At 34.1% G+C, this 24,755-nt stretch overlaps 3 protein-coding genes across 3 annotated transcripts; 1 reads left to right on the top strand and 2 right to left on the bottom strand.

The window, feature by feature from the left end:
• The first annotated feature begins 295 nt into the window (after window positions 1-295).
• LOC131648358 (putative pectinesterase 10) lies at window positions 296-1,783 on the top strand. Its single transcript, XM_058918119.1, has 5 exons — window positions 296-502; window positions 599-773; window positions 1,006-1,194; window positions 1,270-1,511; window positions 1,588-1,783. Exons 1-5 carry the CDS (start codon window positions 306-308, stop codon window positions 1,748-1,750), a joined length of 966 nt encoding a protein of 321 aa, XP_058774102.1. The 5' UTR covers window positions 296-305; the 3' UTR covers window positions 1,751-1,783.
• A 6,397-nt stretch (window positions 1,784-8,180) lies between these two features.
• On the bottom strand, window positions 8,181-12,070 carry LOC131654066 (NADH dehydrogenase [ubiquinone] flavoprotein 2, mitochondrial). The gene is made up of 10 exons (XM_058924478.1): window positions 11,930-12,070; window positions 11,808-11,840; window positions 11,648-11,713; window positions 11,178-11,294; window positions 9,865-9,942; window positions 9,662-9,767; window positions 9,495-9,541; window positions 8,796-8,873; window positions 8,623-8,688; window positions 8,181-8,440 (listed from the first exon to the last, which is right to left on the bottom strand). Exons 1-10 carry the CDS (start codon window positions 11,984-11,986, stop codon window positions 8,333-8,335), a joined length of 756 nt encoding a protein of 251 aa, XP_058780461.1. The 5' UTR covers window positions 11,987-12,070; the 3' UTR covers window positions 8,181-8,332.
• A 7,644-nt stretch (window positions 12,071-19,714) lies between these two features.
• On the bottom strand, window positions 19,715-24,679 carry LOC131654065 (nuclear/nucleolar GTPase 2-like). Its single transcript, XM_058924477.1, has 11 exons — window positions 24,343-24,679; window positions 24,121-24,254; window positions 23,888-24,017; window positions 23,207-23,361; window positions 22,690-22,791; window positions 22,476-22,580; window positions 22,138-22,266; window positions 21,845-21,985; window positions 21,168-21,268; window positions 20,752-20,809; window positions 19,715-20,553 (listed from the first exon to the last, which is right to left on the bottom strand). Exons 1-11 carry the CDS (start codon window positions 24,572-24,574, stop codon window positions 20,152-20,154), a joined length of 1,689 nt encoding a protein of 562 aa, XP_058780460.1. The 5' UTR covers window positions 24,575-24,679; the 3' UTR covers window positions 19,715-20,151.
• Between the last annotated feature and the right edge of the window lie 76 nt (window positions 24,680-24,755).

Raw genomic sequence — 24,755 nt, 5'->3', positions numbered from 1 at the left:
ATATATATATATATATATATATATATATATATATATATATATAGTAACAAATTGTTATATACATGTTATAATGTTATAAAGGTTATCATAATGCATCACTAAATTGGTATTAAAATGTATAAGGTTAAAAAATACTGGTTAATCAACATATAATAGGAAAAATATCATATGGTCATATGTTCATATGTTCATACTAATTATGAGGATTTCATTTTGATTAAATAAATATTTTTAAGTGTATTTATACTTGAAGACAAGATATCATTTTTCATTAAAAAAAAATGAAGAGGTTACTTTCACAAAATATGTTTCATTTAGCATTGTTTATTAGTCTTTTTTATGTTGGTAGAGGCATGGATTGTGGTGGAAATCATGTTTCAAATACCATCTATGTTGACCAACAAGGTAAAGGAAATTTTAAAACAATTCAAGCTGCCATTGATTCTATCAAGAATCAAAATGATAAATGGATTGTGATTAATATAAGTTTTGGCACATACAAGTAAGTTTTTTCATTTTTTTTTTTTGTTATAATGCATATATATACAAATAAGTTGAAATGTTAATTAAAAAATTTTCACATTTTAAAATTGTGTAGGGAAAAAGTTCATATACCTATAGAAAAGCCATGCATTGTTTTAAAAGGAGCAGGTAGAGGTAGAAAAGCTACAACCATTACTTATGATGATTCAGCTGAACATGATGGCACATCAATGAGTGCTTCTTTCATTTCATCTCCTCCTAATGTGATTGTCACTGGCATTCAATTTGAGGTAAATATACAATATTCAAGTATAATTAAAATCGATCGAAATCTCATAAAATATGTACTGTTGTTAAAGTATAATTAAATAAGACTTCTATTTATTTTGACATGATTAAGATTTAAGCGGCTGTTAATCTATACGTAGCTTAAAAAAAATTGAAACGACCTTGGATTTAACAATAAAATTTTCATAATTTTTGAATTGTTTCTAATGTATTTTTTTTTTGTATGTTTTGTAGAACACATTTGGAACTAATTCACCAGCAGTAGCAGCTAATTTTTATGGTGATAAATCAGCCATATTTGATTCTAGTTTTATTGGTTATCAAGACACGTTGCTCGTATCAAGTGGACGTTCTTACTTTAAAAATTGTTATATTCAAGGGGAAGTCGATTTTATTTGTGGTTCTGGACAATCTTATTTCGAGGTAATCTTATTATTTTGTTTATAAAGAAAATATTATGCTTTAAATTTTTTCATGATTTTTCATACCTTATTGTAGAATTGTGTGATGAATGCGACACAAGGGCAAAACAAACCACCTGGTTTTGTTACAGCACAAAAGCGAGACACACCAAATGGAAAAGAAGGTTTTGTTTTTAAAGGATGTTCTGTTATTGGAAATGGTCAAGTGAATCTAGGAAGACCATGGGGCTCTTACTCCAGAGTCATATTTTTGGATTCATATTTTGCATCAGTCGTAATTCCTAAAGGCTGGGACTCTTGGAATCAACAAAGTCATGTGTAAGTTTAAATGACTAGTTCATGTTTTGTAAACTATGAACAATATTCAACATTTTTTTTGTATAACTTTTTGCAGAAAAGACATCACATTTGCAGAAATTAATTGTAAGGGACCAGGAGCTGATACTAAGAATCGTGTTGATTGGATCAAGAAACCAGAGGACATTAAAATAAGTGAATATACTTATTCGCCTTTCATAAATTCAGATGGATGGCTTAACAACTTACCTAGTGTGTAAACTAGTTTATTTTTTTCTCAATCATAAGTTCATGTGTGTGTTTTATCATGTAATTGTACAATAAATGAAGTTTATCATTTTTTAAAACACAAATTCAATACTATTAGATTATTCATTTTTTGTTTTAAAATGAAAATTGTAATACCCTCGGAATTTCAATTAACAAAAATGAAACTTCAATACTCTTATCTGATTCATTATTTGTTTTAGGGTTAAATATGTTTTTAGTCTTTAAAAATAAAAATTTCTTTCGAATAATATTTTTCCTAAAAAATTGTATCCATAATTTTGGTCATGTCGTCTATTTGCTGTTGACATCGCTAAAGATTCATTTAATGTAGTGGGTGAGGATCATAGAAAATATCAAATTGTGTATTTCGCATATGGAAAGCAGTTTCACAATGACAAAAGATGATAGTTTTTAGTATCGGGGCCAGATTTAAGTGGTAAACAGGAGTATGCATATACTTTATTCTTTGGGTTGGTGTTGGAAAAATGTTATTATACTCACTACGCTGATGTTAAGTTACAAGAGTTATAATGCAGATGATTAGTATGTTAGCTATACTGGCACATTATTTGTCACTTCGAGGATTTCAATTTCAGAGTTGTGACAACAGACAATGAATGGAACAACACTTCAACATGTTCGAAGGAATTTAGTGAATCTTGAACCCCCTACAATTTAACATATTTTTTTAGTCAAGCACAATGTTGACTTTATGTTAGTTTCCGTTAGAGAAAATAGACGGCAGGGAGTTCGTTGATGCGAGAGACCAAGACATGGATGTTGCCGCAACGAGAGAATAGGCATAAGTGAGAAATGATCGCGACTTTACGTGTCTATAAATCTGATAACTGCAAGTGCACAGTCGTGTCGTGTAGTTTTAACAGATATTGAATCCAACAGGGACTATGAATCGATCTACCGTTATCTAAGGTTACTGTGTAAAGCTAAGGCTACTAATATTTTGGTTGTTTCTAAAGGGAAATGTAATTGTGAAATCTAAATAATATAATAATAAACGGATATCAGTATGTATTTATTTTAACTTAGGCGATCCGAAGGTCCATTGGCTATGGTTCTTATTTAATTAAAAATCTTTATTAATTCTGTTGTTTAAAAGTCCTCCTCTCAAACTTTCGCTCTGTTGATTTAGACTACTATCTTAACTCGTAATGTAGGCTCTCGCCATCCCATTAGATTTAGAAAAGCTTTTTGAAAATAACATAGTTAATAAAATGCTCGCTTTATGAAGTCGTTATCTACTTAAATCTCCTAGTCTCAAACTCTCGCTCTATTGACTCGGCTCATGCTAGTATTCTCTAACGTACGCTTTCGCCATCCCGCGTCGGGTTTAAAAACACTTTTTGAAAGTAAATAATTTCTAATCAGTTTTAATACGCTTTCGCCATCCTTAAAACTAATGCCTTATGTCTACTATCCAGTTAAAGATCTCAAACTCTCGCTCTATTGATTTTAACATTTATCAGTCCTAAAACCTCAAACTCTCGCTCTATTGATTTTAAGACTCTATTAATTTAAATTAGACATAAAACCAAAAACAAGTGATAGTTAATAAAACATATTTAAGCCAATTTATTTCGGATCCCACGGTTAACTTACTTTACATACCGATATCTTAATTAATTAGCCAGACATATTGATACGGTTAAACATGCATAAATTTATTCGGTTTATAATGAAAGGCATATTAAAAGGCATACAATATATCATGCAATTAAATAATATAAAGGCAGTAAATAAATAACCTGAATAAAATAAATCTGAAATAAATCTGGATCTTGGAGTCCTCGAACTTCCGCCACAGGTTGGCTGGATCGTTCATCAGAAATTATTAGGCGTACAATTTAAAAGCAAGGAAAATAAAAACTAAATCTAACGTAAGGTTAGATCTATAAAAGGTTCACAACAATTTCCGGTGTAGAAATTGTTATGAGAAAAGAAATCAATGAATAAAAATGCAGAGAAAAATAAATGCTTGAAAAAATGAATTCGGCAGCACTTCGTTAGCAAAAATTCGGACCTAGAGAACTGAAGTATCAGCCTCCTTTTATAGGTGAGGTTCTGCAGTTTGGTTCCGTGAATGTAGCACGTTTTGGACTCAGTCTTGGGAGACGCACGTCTCCACTTCTTCAGGAAGACTCAGCAACGGACTTGAGACGTGCGTCTCAAGTAGAGAATTTTTAGGGAAGGTGGGAGACGGGCGTCTCCTATTGGTGACGTGGCAGAGAGACGTTGGAGACGGGTGTCTCCACGTGCTGAAGTGGTCTTTTCCAGCTCCTTCGTGGGCTGGGCTTGATCTTTAGGCCTTTGGGTCTTCTTTGCACCCCTCTATTCGTTTAGCACCACTCTTTCATCTTTTAAGAATAAATAATAATGATTTTTTTGCTCCATTTCTTCTTTTCGCTAATAGTCTCAATATGAACACAAAACCTGAAACATCACAAATACCCGCAAAATATCATAGTAAAACAATATAATTAAAAGAAAATGCTAATAATACTTATGGATTTTAAGCTAAATATACGATATAAAATCGTGTTATCAAGAAACCCTTGAATGAATGTTGGTGAAGAGGGGGAACACACTCCCACTAATATTGACAATGGTAAGGTTGCAAATGGATTTTTGGTCGTGAACCTAATGACGACGAAGTTAGGTTGTAGATAAAGTCTCACTCGCATGCTATTACACATAGTCATAATTTTTGTCTATTGACATTGAGGCTGAAATTGTGTGATAAAGACCATGGGATATATGGTTCTCTTTTGATGTTTATTAGTATCCTTGGATGGAATGATATCTTTTAGGGACAAAATTTGTCTCCAGATATAAACATTAAATAGAAAATGTCCACTGGGATGTACGCCCATCTTCTGGCTGGGCAATATTGCATGTCGACCCCAACAAGAGATTGTTAACTCAATTCACCGTGTGTGAGCTTCTCGTACATGAGTGATTGTTCTATAGAATGTAGCCTATTATATAGTTTGCTAATTTTTATGATTAGGTCATGAACCATCTGGAAATTTCCCATTCCCAATTGCATCCCGTGAGTTGGGATTACATCAAGGTCTTCTAATATTCATGTGAGTACAAGAATTATGTCCCCACATTTAAACTTGTATTTCATATTTTCCATATACAAAGAACCTCGGCCACGTTTGATCAGGCTCAAGGGTTTATTTTGTTAAGGAAAGGGAAGAAGTGATGATTGAAGTCTATATGGATAGGTTTAAGAATTTCAAAGATAGGTATTATCTGGCCACTCCTCTCACTCACTCCGCTCATGAGAGCCTTTGTGAGGTCTTGATGAGCTATATAGACTGTAGACACTTCTCACTGTGGTACTCTCATTCCCCTTCTCATAACATTCCTACTACTATAAAGTGCCTAGAAAATTTTCCAAAATCCTAGCAGAATAATCATTTTTCGTTGGGTTTGGGGATATATATATATATATATATATATATATATATATATATATATATATATATATATATATATATATATATATATATATATATATATATATATATATACTAGCCAAGTGACCTATCAAAGGAAGAGGAGTAACTAAAAACTGGCCTTACCAAGTTCTTGGATGATCTTGGTTTCATAGGCGATGTAGACCATTTAAGTATCAAGTCTTCGAAACAAAAGAAGTGCAATAATAAAACCCAGTTATTAGTATAGACGAACACCAAAGAAGATAGGCAATAAATATTTGGAAAGAAAATTTTATGCATTTTTAGTACTTAACTTAAGTTTTCTTTGTATGTTTATCATGATTTTCTCTATGTTAGAGAAAAAATGAGTTGCCTCAACACAATGATCTAGATGAAAAGGGGGTTAAAGAGTATGCCTTCTCGTTTGGTCCTCTTTCATGTGTAGTCTATAGAGGTAGTAGTAGAGGCTTAAAGAGCGATTGGTCTTAGAGATGTTAATCGGGTTTTGGAACCGGTAACAAATTAATGTGTCTCAGGAATAACCCATGGGCGGAAGGACGGGAACCAAAAGTAAGAGGAGTCATTCTATTTCTTAAGGTTATAAGACCAAAAAAAGTCTCATGATCGGCACTATAACGATGCTTTTAAGAGGCCTTCATCAAGGACTTCTAGTGAAGACTCTTCTAGACTGAGAAAATCCTTATTATTGAGGAACCTCCAGACTCAAAAGGATATAGGGAAGAGGCGTGTAACTTATGGAAGTTGATCATTGGATGAACTCGAAGCACTTAGCCCTTTTACGTTATTGATCATTTCTCTCCACTCTTGGAACAAGGTCAGGCATAAATGTTCATGATGTTCTTCCTGATAATGGTTATGATTTCTTTGAACATATGACATAACTGTATCGTCGAGGGGCGATGGAGATGTCTTACTAGTTGTACATGGTGGAGTTATGTTGGCTTTTAAGACTATTGGTAAAGTGGATTTCTTAAGTGAAAATAATAAGAACGAATCTCCATCTGCTCTAGATAAAAGGGTGAAAGAACTTGATAAGTTGGTTAGTGAGAAGGATAAGGTCTTGGGCGAAGCACAAACGTCTTTTTTCGAAACTGAGACTACTCTAGCCAGGGTCAATGAATCTCTTAGCAATATTCACAAAATTGTGGAGGACATGGAACACGACTTGAGGTAGTTGAAGACGACCTTACTCAAATCACATGAAGACTTGAATAAGATGAAAGGGAATCAAAAGATAGAGGAAGGCTATAAAGTATCTTATGGGAAATATATGAAGGTCGTTTGAGACCGACTGTAATATTATCCAAATTTTCTTTTATAATGCTTTGAGACAAATAGAACTTCTCTACCTCGGCGTAAATATTTAAGATTTTTTCTTTACCCACCTCCCTATGGGGGTCACCCCCAGCGAAAACCCCATTTTACCCTGCTTCGGAAATGCATTTCCGAAATTTTTTTTTTCTAAATTTTTCCAGACTTCGGAAGTGCATTTCCGAAAAAATCCCAAAAATTGGGATTTTGATTAAATCGGAGATGCATCTCCGAAAAAACAAAAAAAAAAATCTAAAAATCCCAAAAATTAATTTTAGGATATTAATTAATTTATATATCATAAATTTGATATAATTTATGAGTAATGAATAATAATAATTATATATTTTGATATAATTTATGAGTTATGAATAATAATTATTATATATTTATATTCTGATTCATATTTTAAAATTTAAAATAATTTTAATTAAAAAAATTAAAATAATTTCACTTATAAAATGAGTTATAATTTTTTATTTATATATTTATAATAATTATTATATATTTACAAAAAAAATTAAAAAAATGAGTGTTTTAATTTATATATTTATATAATAATTATTATATATTTATAAAAATTATTATATATTTATATATTTATAAATTTATATAATAGTTATTATATATTAATTATAAATATATTTATATATTTATATAATAATTATAAAAATTAAAAAATAGTGTTTTAATTTATTATAATTATTATATATTTATATATTATATATTTATATATTATATATTTATATATTTCACTTAAAAAATTAATAATTATTATTATATATTTATATATTTCTATTCTGATTCATAATTAAAAATGAGTTATAATTTTTTATTTAGTTTAAAAAAATTAAAAAAACATTTTGTCTTAATTTTATTTAATGAATAAATTTTATATTTAACTCTATATAATTCAAAATTTACTTATGAAATTAAAATGTTTTTGATTTATATAAGTTAGTAAAATAATTTTTAACTTTAAAATTATTTAGGAAATTTTGATTCATTCACCTTCATTTTATTGATTCACCTTGATTTTATACCTATTAATTGTATTGATTCACCTTGATTTTAATTTTTTAATAATTATTGAATTCTTTCGGATGTGTATATCCGAAACATTCCAAGACCAATTTGGTATTGGAATATTTCGGAAATGCATCTCTGAAAACTCAAAAAGGGGGTGTTTTCGGAAATGCATCTCCGAAAACACCTTTTTTTCGTGTTTTCGGAAGTGCATTTCCGAAAACACCTTTTTTTTTTCAATAAAAAGTACGTTTTCGGAAATTCATTTCTGAAACAAGGAGTATTTTGGTAAATTCGCCAGAGGTGTTTAAGAAGGATAGGAGGTGGGAAAAGAAATTTCCATATTTAAAGGAATTGATTCTTGATGAAAAGGAGGTCGTCGATTGAAACCATATCCCCTTTAATGATGCTATAGCCTCTTAGATTTCTTATCTTTTTTCTTTGAAGACTCTACTCATATTTCATTCTATAATAATAACCTGCCATGCCATGGTAATCTCAATTTTCGTTTCATTCACGATGATGATTAATTAATGCACAGTACAGAAAGGCATAAATAATACTGTGAAGTAATAAACAAGCCAAGAGATTCGAGGCGTTTTATGAAACAGATATTTTAAACTGAAGTCATTCAGGCAGGTTAATACAAAAATTGGTTGAGCATCTAATAATTTGACAATGTTCCAATTAAGGCAAGCTCGAATTCGTGCAAGCCTCGCATTATTGAAGGCAAAATGTATCACACACTCTTCAGCAGGCATCCAGGTCACGGCATGGAGGAGGTTTGGGATCACTTAACAATGTAGTATTTCCCCCTTCAGGTCCACTCCTAATCCGTTGTGGATTTTGTGTGCCATGCTAAATACAAAAACAAAAACAAACACACAAAAAAACATGTTTAGAGAAGGTTAAGATCTGCTTGATTCGAGAAAACGTTTTGATCGTAGAAAATGGAAAATAAAGAGAAACGATATTCTCAACAAGAAGCAAGAATCTAAAACTTCGACAAAAATGAAACTGATTATGGCATATATCCTTACCGGTGGCTTCTCGCCCTTTCTCAGCTTTTCAACTATCTCAACCACTTTCTCTGGGGTTACATCTTCCTGGAATCATGCATCATTATGATATATTAAGAGCGCTTTCGGAAGTACATGAACAATAATAAACCCCTCCCACCCCAAAAAAGAGAGTGAAAAGAGAAAAGGCGTACAAAATAATTATAAGTATATCCTTCTGAACCATTAGAGTAATCAGCCACTGTAATCATTGGAGCATTCACACAGCATCCCTGCATAACACCAACAACTTCAATCATGCATCAGCTGCTAATCAAACGACAGTTAAGAACATCACATTGACTTCATATAAGACTGCAATCATGTCTGAACACAAACACAGAAGATGAGTCAAAAACCACCTACAAACCATCGCGATAGGTGATTCTTATCTTTCTCAGTTATATACTAATGTCATATAAAGGCCGTTTTCTTCTGCTAAATAGAAGGGATTATTTGGATGACTCATATTACTTTCTTTTTTCAAATGTAGAGCACAATCTATCTTGCACTAAGAAACTTATGCAGTCAAGAGCTGGTACTGTGCCCTGTCTTATTTTAGCAGCAGTTTAAACTTCCTGGTTGGCAAATACTATAGCCAACCAGCTCGGCCAGCTGCATTATAACTTCTTATAACTGAAAAAGAAAAAATACTAGAAATTATACACACCATATTAAATATCAAAAATATCCAAAGCTATCAAAACAGTTACCACTATAAAGTCCAATTTAGTCTCTCGTGCAACTTTATCCCTATACAATGATTGCTTTGGTGCAAATCAAGCAAGACTAAAACTTTGAAAACAAGTAACATGCCGAAACTAAGACAAGATATGATTCATAGAAAAACTCACCATGCATTCCATTTCTCCAACAGAAAAGAAACCATCTGGTGTAACTTCTGTAAATCAAAGGTAAAAATAAACTAATCCTTAGTAGAAAAACAAACAGTTCAAATTTATCAAGAATAAAATCAGATTTGGTGATAGGTAATACGAAAAATGAATATGTGTGAACTAACCATTTCGTTTCACTCCTAAGTGTTTCAATAATGCTTCTTCAATACCTCGTGAACCACGTATCATACAAGGTGTAGTTCCACAGACCAATAGATGATATTTGCCAACCTGAAAATTCAAAGGAGGTGGTTGACCCAACAAGTTTTGGCCTGTAATAATATGAATTAGCAGAAATGAAAGTAATGCAGCAAGATGTGATTTTCACCTTAGATCGATTGAACATTGAATAAAATGTGGCAACCTCATATACCCGAATAGGAGCAACCTCTATAACCTTAGCCACCTGAATGATTCACAAAACTGTCTGTTAATAAAGGATTTAAATAGCTTCCTCCATTATTAAGAATTTACAGAATGTAACTTTAGGACTTCCAGAGCTGTACCATAGCAACAGGAAGGTACAAGTAAATCTCAACAAAAGATGGTGACTATTTATATAGAACATTTTGAACACCGATAATCAAACCTTTCTGCATGCATAGACTTAAAACATAGCATGGTTAGTCTTCTAGACATCACCATTAATAACAACCACAGCCTGTTTCAATTAAGAAAGGTCTGCTACATAAATTAACAGATAGATGGTAGTTCATGACTGCTAGTCAAAAATCTACCGCGATAATATATTTGATGCATTGAAGGGTAAAACAGAAGTATGGCGGCTATGATAAAAATATTGCACGCACACGCAAAACATACTAAAAATTGCATAGTATGATAAAAAGAACAATAAATGCATGCATCGCAATAAATAAAATACACTAAAAGTGACATAATTCACATACTTAGAAGACAATGTCATGAGTTTTATAACATAAGGATTTCATTAAAAAAATAGATCAACAAAATTAAAGAAAAGTGATTGAAAGAGAGGGGGAAAAGGAATAGACAATATAGAACAGAGATAAAGATAGAGAATTAAGAAAGACTAGGGTTCATGCACTAAATAATGGAGGTTTCAGAGAAGGTAGACGTCGCCGAATGTGAAAGAGGAGAGGTGAGATGGGAGGCTAAATGAAAAGAGAGGCAAGTATGAGGGGCTGATTCAGGAATGATTGAGGAGAGATAAATACTTGTTTATTGATCATGAGCTCTAGGGTGAATATATAGTCCCAGTCTTTTCTTTTAGTTTTGACTTTCACCATTTCTGATGGAACTGACATGGGCCCCATGTCTAAAGAGGAAGACACGATTAACCATTCAAAATCCACCATACGGTACCCTTTGGCCTCCATTTGACAACAAAGATCATGAATCATGCCTAATGACAACTCATTTAAATCTAAACCCCTTTTAATATAGCCGGGCCTATAGTTTACACTTCATCTATATATCATACTCCATCTAATTTACCCTCTTTGCAATAATTATACAGGTTTTCTCCACACATGCCTCAACCACCAAAGGCAATACCCTACAATCTTTTCTACAACAAATACTACTATACAAAGCTTACACTTTAATTCTATCTTGTCTATGCATAATAAGTAAAATACTTCAAAGATTAGATCAACATACCGCATCCATTGCGGAAACAGGAAGCCAGCCTCCATGCTGTTGCTGTGCAAGATCCAGCAGAGGGATCACAGCAGATTGCTTATAGTTTGATGGATAGTGAGATAAAATCTCCTTCACCTGTAATTCGCACATATTAAAATCAGCCGACCTTTAACTTTAAAAACACATGCTAGGAACTAAATAGGATCATATACACAGTGCCAAAACTGAACTAAGAACCCAAAACTCATAGAAACATTACGATTCAACCAATCAGTAAGGCATGTATTCATAAATTCCACACTCTCGGGCAATATTCCCTGCTCCAATTAGAAGCTTTAACGCTATAAGTTAAACTCAGTTAATAAATTGTTCAAATTTAAACGCAAACCTAGTCAAGCAAAAGGCTTAATGAGCTTAATAACAGCTACATACTGGATACCCACAATCCAAGTTAGAATTTTCAGAATTGATAAACAATGAAAAATTACCTTTTCTTTGTTGGCATTGTTGAATTCCCACGGAAGATTGGGGTTATTGTCCGGAGAGTCAAGATGCTGCGGCCAAACTCAAAAAATCAATAGAATCAACAATCGCGGCTATGAAAAGGAAAATTATGAAAAACATAAACGTAAGATAAATGAGACTTACATAGTTGAGAGCGGTTGAGAAAACCCTCGCTGGCTGTGAAAAGGGGAAAAGGAACAAAATCAAAAATTGAGAATTTGAAGAAGAAATTGAATAAAGAGATTGAGGGAGATTGAGAAGAAAACCTGACGGAAAATCTGACGGATCTCGTTGAGACGATTTGCGGCTAAGCGTGCCAGCATTTTGGGAGAAACGAGAAGGAACCCAACCACGGATCGGAGAGAAGACTATGAGAGAGAGAGAGAGAGAGAGAGAGTGTAGAGAAGGTTGTAGTGTAAGAGAACATAGAGATGTGGCAGCTTCTTAGCCGTTCGATGAGATTGCGATACATTTTTGTTTGGGCCTTTGAACAATATAGAATAAGACTGGGCCTATATGCATATTTACTTTAGAAAGCTGCTTTTGCCACCCTCCATTTTGTTATTAAATTTCCCACACAAAAATATTTTTATCCCATTTTACTCCTTTATAGGGTCGTTTTGGTTGAGGGTTTTGTAGAGGGGGAAATATTTTAAATAAAAGTATTTGATTCAATATTTTAAGAGTGGAGTGTGTTAGAATTTCTAGCAAAATGATTTTTGTTTTTTGAATTGAGATTTTTGGAAGGAGAGGGGATGGATGTTATAATATAATTTATTATATGACGAATTTAACCTTATTTTTTAAATTATAATTTATATTTGTGAAAAGTTTGTTTCTGTCTTAAGTCAATCTCATATGTTATAAGAATTGATGTTTATCTTCTTTTTTTTTCTGTTTTTCCAAATCAACATTATTTTCATTTTTATTTATCCTTATTTATGTATCGGGAAAATATCATTTTTCGTCCCTTAACTTTGTCTCAGGGTCTATTATGGTCTCTTAACTTTTACAAAGTTCAAATCAATTCCTTATGGGAAAGGACCTACGTGCTTCATTTTTAAGATTTAAGGGAGTGATTTGAACTTTTTAAAAGTTAAGGGAACATAATGGACCCCGAAGCAAAGTTAAGGGACGAAAAATGGTATTTTCCCTTATTTATTTAAATATAAATATAGTTTATTAAAGTGTTAAAAGTTATATTTTAGACAAATGTTATATTCCTCTTGTATTTCTTTGTAGTGTTATATTTGTAAAGGTCTCGCCTAGGGCGATGCCCTTGGACCGCCCTAGAAAAGGTAGCGATAGAAGGTCGCCCAAAGAGAGGTATTGCATCGCACCGTAGTCTTCCTTCACTCATATGTGGAAACCGTGGGATAATACGTTTCTCGGGCAGAGAGAAAGTCAAGGTCATTAACTGACATACGACTCCCTTGGAAATTGAGATTCAACACTTTTGATTAAATGGATGGTGATCCTTTCAAAGGAAACCCTAGATCCTATAGACCTTTATAAATACATCTTCTCTCAATGAGAAGGCATAAACCTCAAGTGATACACATTCTCAACAACTTAAAGAGCACAATGCCAACTATACATTTAATACACAACTGTCGTTAATTATACGCTTGCTACCAAGCATCACCGGTCATCAACAGAGTCTCTCACCTAACGTGGGCAAATTCTAACTACCATATTGTGTTATAAACCCACTAAAGCCCCTGAGTTTCTCTGCCCTTTTAGGGGGACCATGCACACTTGTACTTTTTGACCACTATAGTGGCTCCCACCATGATGCTCTGGTAAAACTAACATGAGACCTTCATCTTCTTTCAGAAGATGGCCAACAAAACCATTACCTATAATGCAAATACCATCGCTAGAGGCTTCACCAGTGCAGTTAAATTTAGATCCTCCCAAAGGAAGTATGCAAGGCATATATTTGCAAAAAAAGTAATAGCCATTGCCTTCTCTAAAAGCTCTCAAGGGAAAATAGGGGTCAATATCATCTTCTCTGAATAGGACGTTATCATACTCAACTCTCACAATGATGATCCTCTAGTCTTCACTGTGCAACAGGAGAACTAGGAAATAAGGTGTGCCCTAATAGACCATAGCAACTCTGCTGACATCCTATTTTGGGACATGTTTCAAAAACTGCAACTTAACCCGAACGACATTAGAACATTTAGTGGTTCTATGATGGGGGTTATCAAGCGAACATGTATAAGTAATGGACCACAAAACCCTAGAAACCATATGTGGAGAGTGAACTGACGCCATGGTGACTGACGTCAACTACCTCATTGTAGACGTTGTATCACCATACAACATCATACTTCGGGTGGCCGACAATCAACACCTTGGGAGCGATCATATCCACTACGAACCATATCTTGAAATATTTGTTCCCCGATGGCCAAATCTGTACAATCTAAGGGGATCAACAAGCGGCTCGCGAATGCTACCTTAGTAGCGTAGAGACAGCGAGAGAAGAGCTCACCCTTGTTAATGTTCTCTTTTATGAAGTTCCAAGTACTGACTTCGAGTATTAGAACCCGTGATTGGGAGCAAAAAAGGAAAGGCTCACTCCCAAGGAAGATTTGAAAGAGGTCCAGATAGGTCCTCACATGCAACAAGTGATGAAGATAGGTACATTTTTGTCCGTGGAAGAAGAAAGCAAGCTACTCTACAAACTCATTAAGAATGACGAAAATTAAGCTTGGGGTCCCTCCGACATGCTAGGGATAAACACTAAAGTGACAAGTCATCGCCTTATTATCCATCCTTCCACCAAACTAGTGGCGTATAGGAAGTAGAAAGTTGGCGAGGAAAAGATGGTCTCCCTTGATGAAGAGGTGGGAAAGTTATCTTACATCGGGTTCATCATAGAAATAAAGTATCCCACCTGGCTTGCTAACATGATTCTAGTATGAAATGCTAACAACAAGTGGCGTATGTGTGTAGACTTCACTGATATGAACGACGTTTGCCCTAAAGATCTGTACCCACTACCAGACACTGATACTTTCATTGACAGATCATTAGGCTGCCGCATGTTAAGCTTCATGGACGTATACTCAAGGTACAACCAAATTCATATGGATCCCCTTGACGCATCCAAAATAGCCTTCGTGTCGAACAATGTCTATTATTACTACAATGGAATGCCTTTCGTCCTCAAGAACATTGGCTCCACCTACCAGCGCCTTATGGATGTTATTTTCACCCACCAGATTGGACGAAATCTGGAAGTCTACGTCGATGATATGATAGTTAATACTAACGAGGTGTGCAGTCATGTTGAAGAACACTGATTTGCAGAAATCAAAGCCAGGTACTATAGGCACACTTACGGGGCTATAGGCACTATTGGGAAACTCAAAACCAGGTTTTATGTTCTTAATCTTTGAGGGTTTGTAATCCCCCTAATTTGGAAAAGACCATCAATAGCAACCAGATCAAAGAGGGTGAGAGTAATCATCCCACAAGGAAGGTGGAAAGTATTCGTCCTAGCTTCCCAAAAACAAGAAGTGGAAAGGAGCATAATAGAATTGTATATAGGACCTACCGTTGATAACCAGATAAGATTATAAATCCCTTGTTCTTTCCATGCAAGTTTTTTCTTCACCTCTACCCTTTTCGGCCATTTGATGTAAGTTGGATCAACAGTCCAAAAGGGGGAGAGGAGTGATACACCCTTTTTTCTTTAGAAAGAAAAAGTCAATTGGGTTAATCACTGAAAACCACATGTTCCCACCTAGGGTAGCTAGGAAATAAGTCCTTTAGTAGTTAAGGTGTTTGAGGAGGGCGGGGAAGAGGACCCGTGAAAGCGAAAGTGGTGCCTGAAATGGAATAAGGAACCAATGAGTCAGAGTGCTAAATGTTTCTTCAAGTATCCTTCAAGGAAGTTTCCAGGACGTAATTATGATTGTTGATAAGGATCGACTCTTCAATACAAACACCAAGTGAAGAATGCATTTGACCGAAGCAATTTGGTTTCATTGTTAACTTGGAGATTTTGAAAGGAAAAAAAAAGCAAGAAATGGAAGAAAATGGTGAAAAGAATTGTTAGCATTTTTTCGCTCTTTCTCTTTCAGTAGCAAAAAACGAGGGAAGGACATAGAAGCTGGCAGAATAAATGGTTTAAATAAAATAGTGTTGAAGCGAAATGAAAAGTTTAGCTTTCCCTCTATAAACATAGACAAGTGGCACGTTCAGAGCCATTGAATGACATCGAGTTAGGGAAATAGAATTTATGATATTAAAATAAATTTTAATTTCATTATTAATGGCTATTTAAGGGCCTTGGAAACTAGTGTGATGATGGATAATTTGTGGCACGTTTGAGACGTGATGTTTTGGTAAGGAGTTAGTCAACATGAGTGACAAAAGCATGGTTGAGATCACATGAACAAAAAGTAGATAACAGTGACAAAGTAGTTTAAAAAAATACCACATTTCTCTCATCTGATGCATGACCGGCGGTAGCAATTATTGAGGGACATCAATTACACTACGATTTTCAACTAATGGAAAGTCAACTTAAAGGTTATAATGGAGAAACATTCAGTGATAATAGCATTAATGTCAAGTGTTTTAGGGCATTAATGATCCATCATCGATGGAGAGTTTACCATAGAGCCAACTAATGTGGCATTTATGGTTTGTAAGAATCACAAGATTATGATCTGTTGGAAACAAATCCAAAATATCGAAAAAGGGGGTCGACGGGACTCTTCCATAGACAGTAACATTAGTCGACAAAGCCGCAAAGAGGTTAAAGACTTGGCAATTCTCTATGAGTGAGTTCTCTAGTAAAGGCGATATCGACAACAAGTAGTCATGTGTGATCGAGAGTTTGTAGGGAAGTTTGAAGTAGTTTAACTCAACATGGATTACAAACAATGAATCGTGGGTGACACGTGGACGCACTAGTGGGAAATTGAATATTATAAGTGGAATGTGTGAGTGCACTTGCCCATTAGATCTTTTGCATGATGAATCTTATAATACACTTAGAACATGCTTGAAATAAATATCATGCATCAAAAACCAGTTACAAGGCTTTAAAAATCAGTTATATGCCTCAAAAATCACATTTTACTCAAATCACAAGTGCATGTGTCGACACTTACGCTCTCCAGGTCGCCACATGTACTGCGAGAATGAAATCTATAGCTTTTGTTTGAATGTGTCAACACATAGAAGATTTAAAGTCGACATCTGACTTACATGTGTCGAAACATGCAATTGATTTTTTGAAAAATTGCATATTTTTCTTATTTCTAAGCATTCCTTTTGAAATAACATGATGTATGCTCTTTATGACGAATAGATGTTGTTATGAAGAGGATGATTATATGATTATACTTATATGATGATGATGTATTGTGAAGTTGAATATGTTGTTATTGTTGAGTTGTTGTTATTATAACTTGTTGTTGATGCGTTGATGAAATGGTAGGCCTATGGCCAATGTTGAATAAGTTGACTTGTCCTAATTTATGGACATGCTTGAGTTGTAGGTCGTATGACCAGTGTTGATCTAAGTTGATGCAATTGATGCATATTATAATTTGTTGTTTGTTGTGTGATGTTGTTGTCGTTGTGTTGTTGTGAATATGTTGTTGAAGTATATAATCTCGTTGTTAAGTTGTGTTGTGAGCCTTTGGCTAAAGTTGAACGTGTGATTGTTGATATGTGACTGTTGTTGTGTTATTTTTATGTCATTGTTTCGTTGTCGAGTTGTGGTCGTTGTATGTTGTTGCATAGCATACCATAATATTAAAGTTGGCCTGGATTGGCAATGTTCTAAGTTGGAGTTAATGCTCATTAAAGTTGGCCTGAATTGACACGTTCTAAGTTGAAGGCTTTGCCTTATGCCTCGGAATTACTAGCAATGTTCTAAGTTGGGAGTTTACTCCGAATGGTACCACATGCATTTGCATAGTTTGAGTTGCATAATGAGTCGCATATTGAGTTGTTGTGTTGATGAATGATTGTTATGTTAAGTTGATTATGTTGTTGTCTAAGTTGGATTAAGTTGATTATATTGTTGTTTAAGTTGGATTAAGTTGATTATGTTGTTGTTTAAGTTGGATTCGTGGTTGTGAATTCATTGATATGTTTTATTGATGTTTGTCGTGATAATAGTTACGTTTATTCTCGTTGTGATTATGAAGGAAATGTTGTAGTTGTGGATGACTTAGTTGTGAATTTGAATATGTTATTATGATTAATTATTAACATTGTTGTTGTGATGCAAGTTGCTTTGAGATGAGAAATGGTGAATAGTGTATGATCTTATCTTCGCTATAAGTATTATCATACATTCTTTTATACTGTTTGATATCTCACCCATTCTGTTGATGTTTCCCCTACCATGAGAAATGGGCAGGTACTCAAGTATAGTTGTGGAAGTTTGTAGCTTCATCGAGTCCAGTTGGTGTGTCGCTCTGATACGTAGAATTCGAGGGGGTGTTTGTTTTGTTGTTTCATGTAGTTAATATATATGTTGTTGAGTTCTGAGTTGAATAATGAGAAGTACTATGATGTTTTAAAGTTGTTTCTGATTGAATAAAGATGATTTATTTATAAAGTCACATGTTATGATTCTGCTGCATATTAAATAAAAATTGGTTTGTTCTTAGAGTTGATATAAGTCGTTTGTGATCCTCTGAAATTGAAGTGTTGTGTATCTGAATATGTGTTGTTTATATGAAGTAAATGTGATATCCCAAATGTTTGTTGATAGTTTTTAAAATACTCTGATTTCTGCATTATAAGTTCGGGTAGAATTTGGGGTGTTACGGCATCAAGAGCTATGGTTTATTATGTGCTTCAAACACTTATCAGATAATGGCAACTAAACCTAAAGGGGCGTATAATAGAGCGCATATTTTCACCGATGAAAACTATGGTTATTGGAAAGCTTGTATGTGCATTCATATCAATTCATATGATATGGGTGTATGGGACGTTATTATGAACGGTCCAACTCAAATTACTATGACCGGTGATAATGGTGTCGTCATACATAAACCAGAAGTACAATGGGACGACAATGGTCACAAGAAGTGGATTACGATTGAAAAACACAAAATATTCGCATATCCGTTCTCAGTGTTGATGAATATTATCTTGTGTTCCATTGTAAAACTGCTAAAGCTATATGGGACTCAAACACAATACAAGTTGCCCGCCCATGAGGGAAATAATAAAGTCAAACAAGCTAGAATTAACACATTGAAACAAGCCTAGCGATTTTCTTTCTTCCGGAGAATTATTGAAAAAATACTTGAAGCTCTACCCAGAAGCTTGATGACAATTTAAACCCTACCCAAAAGCTCTAACTCAACAATTTAAACAATTTAAACCCTATCAAAAAAAACTCTATATTTTCTTTCTTCAGGAGAATTATTGAAAAAATACTTGAAGCTCTACCCAGAAGCTTGATGACAATTTAAACCCTACCCAAAAGCTCTAACTCAACAATTTAAACCCTACCAAAAAAAAGCTCTATATAAAATGAGTTGAATATTAGAAAAGATATACAAATCAAAGGTAGGAAATCTAAATAGTAGACTAGATCTTTACAATATCCATTCATTCACAAAACTCTTTTCGAAATTTTGCATCCTAATGAAGAATGAAGAATTTTAATTTTAACCTACAATGATTTTTAGTCTTTTAAAAAACTCAAACTCTAATCTTTAAACTAGTTTACACCATCAACCGAGAGCACAAGACCTCTTTCAACATAAGGTTCCACATATTCTTGGTTCAAATTCATCCCTAAGCTCTTTAAACTAGTTTACACCATCATCCCTAAGCTCTTTAAACTAGTTTACACCATCATGAGCACAAGACCTCTTTAAACATAAGGTTCTACATATTCTTGGTTCAAATTCATCCCTAAGCTAGGGGTGTTAAAAAGAGAACTTTGTCGCTCATTGTAGTCCTCCCTAATTCAAGAGATTAATTTCTACAATTGCGCGCATATATATCCAATTTCTATTAAAAAAACAAATTTACACAATCCAAAGATGTGATAAAAATTAGGGTGCATATAAAATATTTAGCTTAAAATTTTAGGATTTAAAACAAGCAGATCAGCCTATTGCTAGAAATTGTAAATTCAAACTTCTCTGGTGTCTCATTATATGGATAGCAAAGCAAAACTTAGAATGGTAAAAATTACAAATAAATAGAACAAAGTATCCATCATTGGGAAAACTATATCACTAAAACTATGCTCAAGAAATCAAAATCTACTCTGCATCCAAAGATCAGTTGATAACCATCACTGAGGCTTCATTTATGTTACCATAACAGAATTCCCAAAAGCAAAATTGATGCATTTGACAATCGTATGTGAGGCACATTGAAGTCCTGAAATGGAGCTGGCTTATGATAAAGATGCGGCGGAAATGGAGCTTCTTCTCTTCAAAACATAAGCCCTAACAACTAAACCTGCAACCAAAACTCATGTTTCGCTTGTTGGTACTGCCTCGTCAGAAATAAGCTGCTCAGATGGAACCTCAGTGGATGGATCATCCTCAGATGAGTCGCTATCTTCATCTGTATCATCTGCTGTGTATTGAAGTTGGTCAGCAGTTTCTCCCTTCATCTCATTCTCAGTATATAAATCCCCTTGAACCGGTACATTCCTTTGCTGCTGGGATGAAAGAACATTTGCTATAGCTTTAATGGCAGCAGATGCCTGGTTAGGGTCAATTGTCTCATCAACATCAATGCCATTAACATTAGGCTCCTCTGCCTCGGACACGTCATTCTGCCTAGGAGGAGGAACAAAAAAGGGAATTTTACCCCTCTGCCAGTCATGAAGTATCATCTTTGCTGCAGTCATCAGGTCAGGTTCACCACCCTGAGAATGACAGAGTAAAAGTCACACACCAAAATCTATCATTGCTTCTTACGGAAGCAAAAAAAAATACACTTCCAAGAAAAACAAATTGGAAAAATAAATAAATGACCCGATTTAACATGTTTACGCATAAAGGGGAAAAAACTGGTCATTTTTATTTTATAATGTAGGCAGAGGATCAAAAGCTTAAGAGAATACCTTCAGGAGTTTGCCAGATGATTTGCAGAGCTGAAGTAGGAAGTCATTTTCATCAACCCTGATGACAAAGTAATAGAAATTATCAAATACCTAGTTTTTGTATGCAAGCTATTTTTTGTCACGTTGTATAAAAGCTATAATAGAAAAAAGATGAGCAAATCGAGGTGAATATGAAATGGCGTGTAGTAGTCGCATCAATAATAATCATGCCACCACCACCTGATTGTTAATAATTCTTCAGAGGATACTAAAATAAAACTACAGGCAGAGCAAAACAAAATCTTTAAACAAGCTATCAAAAAGCAAACAAGCTTTCAAAAAGTTGGTGGTCCATAGCAAACACAAGAGTACCAAAGACGGACACACTTTTTGAAAATCTATCATTCACCAAGAAGTTAGGAGACAACAAATCATACCACTCTTTTATTTTATAAGCTCTTGTCAAGTGCTCCTTCTTCACGCGTTTCAAAACCTCACCTATATGGTCAGCAGCATCTTTCAAGTTTGTTACACGTACCTAGAAATAATTCAAGTATTCAGCCAGATAGGAATATTATAAATAATGATAAAATATCTAACAGACATGTTGTTAGAACCCCAAATATTTCTTAAAAGCATCATTCTACATGTGAACTCTAGAAAGGCTAACAGGGTATAAAGATCTATCACATGTAAACTGAATTCCACAAGAGCTTCTATTGTTAGTAAGCATTCACATAAATTATTCATTGGGGAGTCAAACAAGTATGTGCTGACAACCATTCTGACAAATCAAAATGAGGGAGAAGCAATATTAGTCACAATATATTCTGAAGGGTGTGAATAATATCACAACCCAACAAAACTTAGGATATCTAAACAGAGTTATACCAGGGGATTTCCTTCCTTCAGATACACATTCTTTTTATAGTCTTAGGAAGCTTAAAAGAAACATTATATATATCATTTCCCTTATAGAGGTGAGGTGACCCATATGAATCAAACAGTTACTGTGCTCTTCCAATTAACATTTGCAAAATTTGATGACTGGTTAAAACCTTCTTTAGTTAAGTATCATGCAACCAAAGTGAAAAGAAAATAGGAGAAAACCTACCACACCCTTCAACACAACATCTGTTTCAGTGTCCTTGTTGTGGTAGACAACACCAGGACAGTCGATTAAAAAGATCCTCTTTGTAAGGGTTATATACTGCCAGACTTTTGTTTCCCCTGGAATTGGAGCAACCTTGCAAACCTGTGAGACATTAAGTGACCACATGTCAATCAGCAAGCTAAAATGCTTATGATTCCAGAGTTGAAAATTTACTTGTACTTATATGCTTTAATTTATATCTAAGAACAGCTTAAGCATGAAATAAGAACCGCTTAATGAGAAAGAAGGATTACATTCTTTGTACGCAATGTATTGATCACAGATGATTTCCCAACATTTGGATATCCAACGAAACCAACAGATATTGCTTGCTTATCGCTTTTCAATCTTGCAAATTGTCTCAGAACCGATAGAAGTGATCCCTACGCATGATAAAGACCAATGAAAAGATAGCAAGTAGCTGAGAATACATGAGTTAAAGGAGAGGAAAGAAAGATATGGTGAGACTAAAATATAACAAATGGTTGAGGATACATACAATCTCCAACTTCAATTGTCTTTTTTTATTGATGAATTAAGACATTGCAGGAAATTAGCAAACAAATCAAATAAGATTTAGTCACAAGTATACCTTTCCAAAGGACTTATTAATACTTGCATGGAATGCTAAAGTTGGATATTCTTTTGACAAAACTCTAAGCCATCCTTTTGTTGCCCAAGCGGGAATTAGATCACACTGAAAAATATAGGGATTTGAAATTATTTAAGATGTATTATGATGTAATATACAAAGTTATGGTATTTAGGAACAGTTTAAAACAAAAGCAAAAAAAAAAGTTTGTAACCTTGTTCAATAAAAGCACCAAGTGTTTGTGCTTGCAATTTTCTTTCAAATGCTTCTCTAAATGGTAACATCTTGTGCCTTGTGGATCCCTTGCATCTATAACCTGTATCATTGTAGATAAAATATTTTCAAAGACTGAAGAGGAGAGTGTTGTGATATCTACCGGAATATGAAGGTCAGAAATTTGAATTGCCATGAATTCATCACTTTAAAAAAACATGAAACAATCCTATAGAGAAAATTGATTTAGAACTTAAAAGTATAACAAGCTAACTACCAAGCTTCTATCTTTTGTCCCTTACTTCTATGAAAAATGTTACTAAAATTCAGATAAGGGTTTCACATTGGCAGAGCAAGGCGGTTTGCAAATTTGAAATTGAAATGCACATCAAAAAGAATAATTTTTAACCATTTCACAAAATAATATTAATAGAATTGAAACATACAAATATTTTTGACAGGTCATCATATATGTACATGAAAAGTTTAACAAAAATCATAGCAACATGAAACACTACCTGGACAACAACATCTGAAGAATCTATCACTTTGTATAGTTCCCCCCATATGCGTTTGCTTTGACCTTTATCAAACATGTTATGCCGCACTAAATCTCTAAATCCATCTGCTTCATTAGCTTCTGCAGATGCATCATACTTCTCTTCAAAAGCATCTGCATAGGAAATAATCAATAACAGTTATCAGATAATGTTCAGCATCATTTGGTGAAAGAAACACACCACATATAAACAAATATTCCCACTAAGAAACCATAAAAAATTAAGTTAAAAAATCACTTTTATGCAATTTTTAAAGATATTTTTTACTTCTGAAAAAATAACACATCTTTTTCTTTTAAAACTATCTGTTAGTGTAAAACATGTTTTTCCTTCAAAAAAAAAAGCACAAATAAACTTAGCATATCTCATGCTAATGCTAAGACTATGTGTGGTTATTATGAAATGAACGGAGCGGAACGAATATGCCACTATATTGTTTGGAAATTTTAGGATGGAACAAGGCAAGTTGTTCATTCCGCCCTAATAGAAGGAGTGATAAGTGATGGAATGGAATGAAATCCATATCACTCCATTCAACTCCACTCCATCCGATTTTAAATGATTCGCTGCATCCGATTACAACAATCCAAAGAAATCCTAACTAAACAACCTAATTTAGAGAGAAACCATGATTTCTACCTTGAGAACCATCAGCTTTCTTAGCTAAAGACTCATAGTCAGTAGCCAAAAGGCTTGGACGTTTTCTTTTAGTCTTAGGTCCAAAAGCATCCGAAAAAGGCTCTCTATCAAGAAGGTGAACCCTTGCTTGCTACATTCAAAATTCATAAGCGAGTAAATACACATATATTTCTCATAAATTATAAATTTGAGCACAAAACCATTGCAACAATTCTGCATCTGAAGAAACAAACCTTCTGGTGATCATTAAGAAGCGACATAGGTAAATTCTTCCCCTTGAGAATAACATTATAATTACTCGAACTATGCTTAGCCATTTCATCTCTGAAAAACTCAAGCTCTTTCTGATTCACAACGCGAGTATTCCCTGCAAATCTCAAATCGTAGTTAGTACTAATTAACAATTAACCGATTGAATTCGAATTCGAATTCACATGAGGTGAAGTTGAACATACCAAACCATTGACGATCGGGTTTGATTCGAGTGCTTGGAAGGTCTTTGGATTGATACTCTTGCCTAAGGATTTTGCCTCCGCTGTTACGAACGGGTCGGGTTTTGTACATCTTGAGACGGCGGACTGTGGCGGCGGACCGCGATTCCGTCTTCGAGTCATTGCTGCGGTTAGCATCGAGAGAGTGCTTAGGTTTTCCTGAGACGTTAACGTTCCTCTCTTTCTTCTTCGCCATTGCAGATACAGAGAATGGCTCGGAAGTGAGGGTAGGGTTTGTTGAAAGTGTTGGGATGGTGCCGCCAAGCACAGAAAAAGATTAGGGCTTATGTCTGCAGAGAATAAGAAGAAAAAATTATTTTTTATTCCGTAAATTTTGCCTTTTTAATTTACTTTTACTAGGTAATAAACCGTGCGTT

This window comes from Vicia villosa, linkage group LG2, assembly GCF_029867415.1.
Source record: "Vicia villosa cultivar HV-30 ecotype Madison, WI linkage group LG2, Vvil1.0, whole genome shotgun sequence".
Classification (NCBI taxonomy): Eukaryota; Viridiplantae; Streptophyta; class Magnoliopsida; order Fabales; family Fabaceae; genus Vicia; species Vicia villosa.
This window is presented reverse-complemented; position numbering and strand designations above follow the sequence as displayed.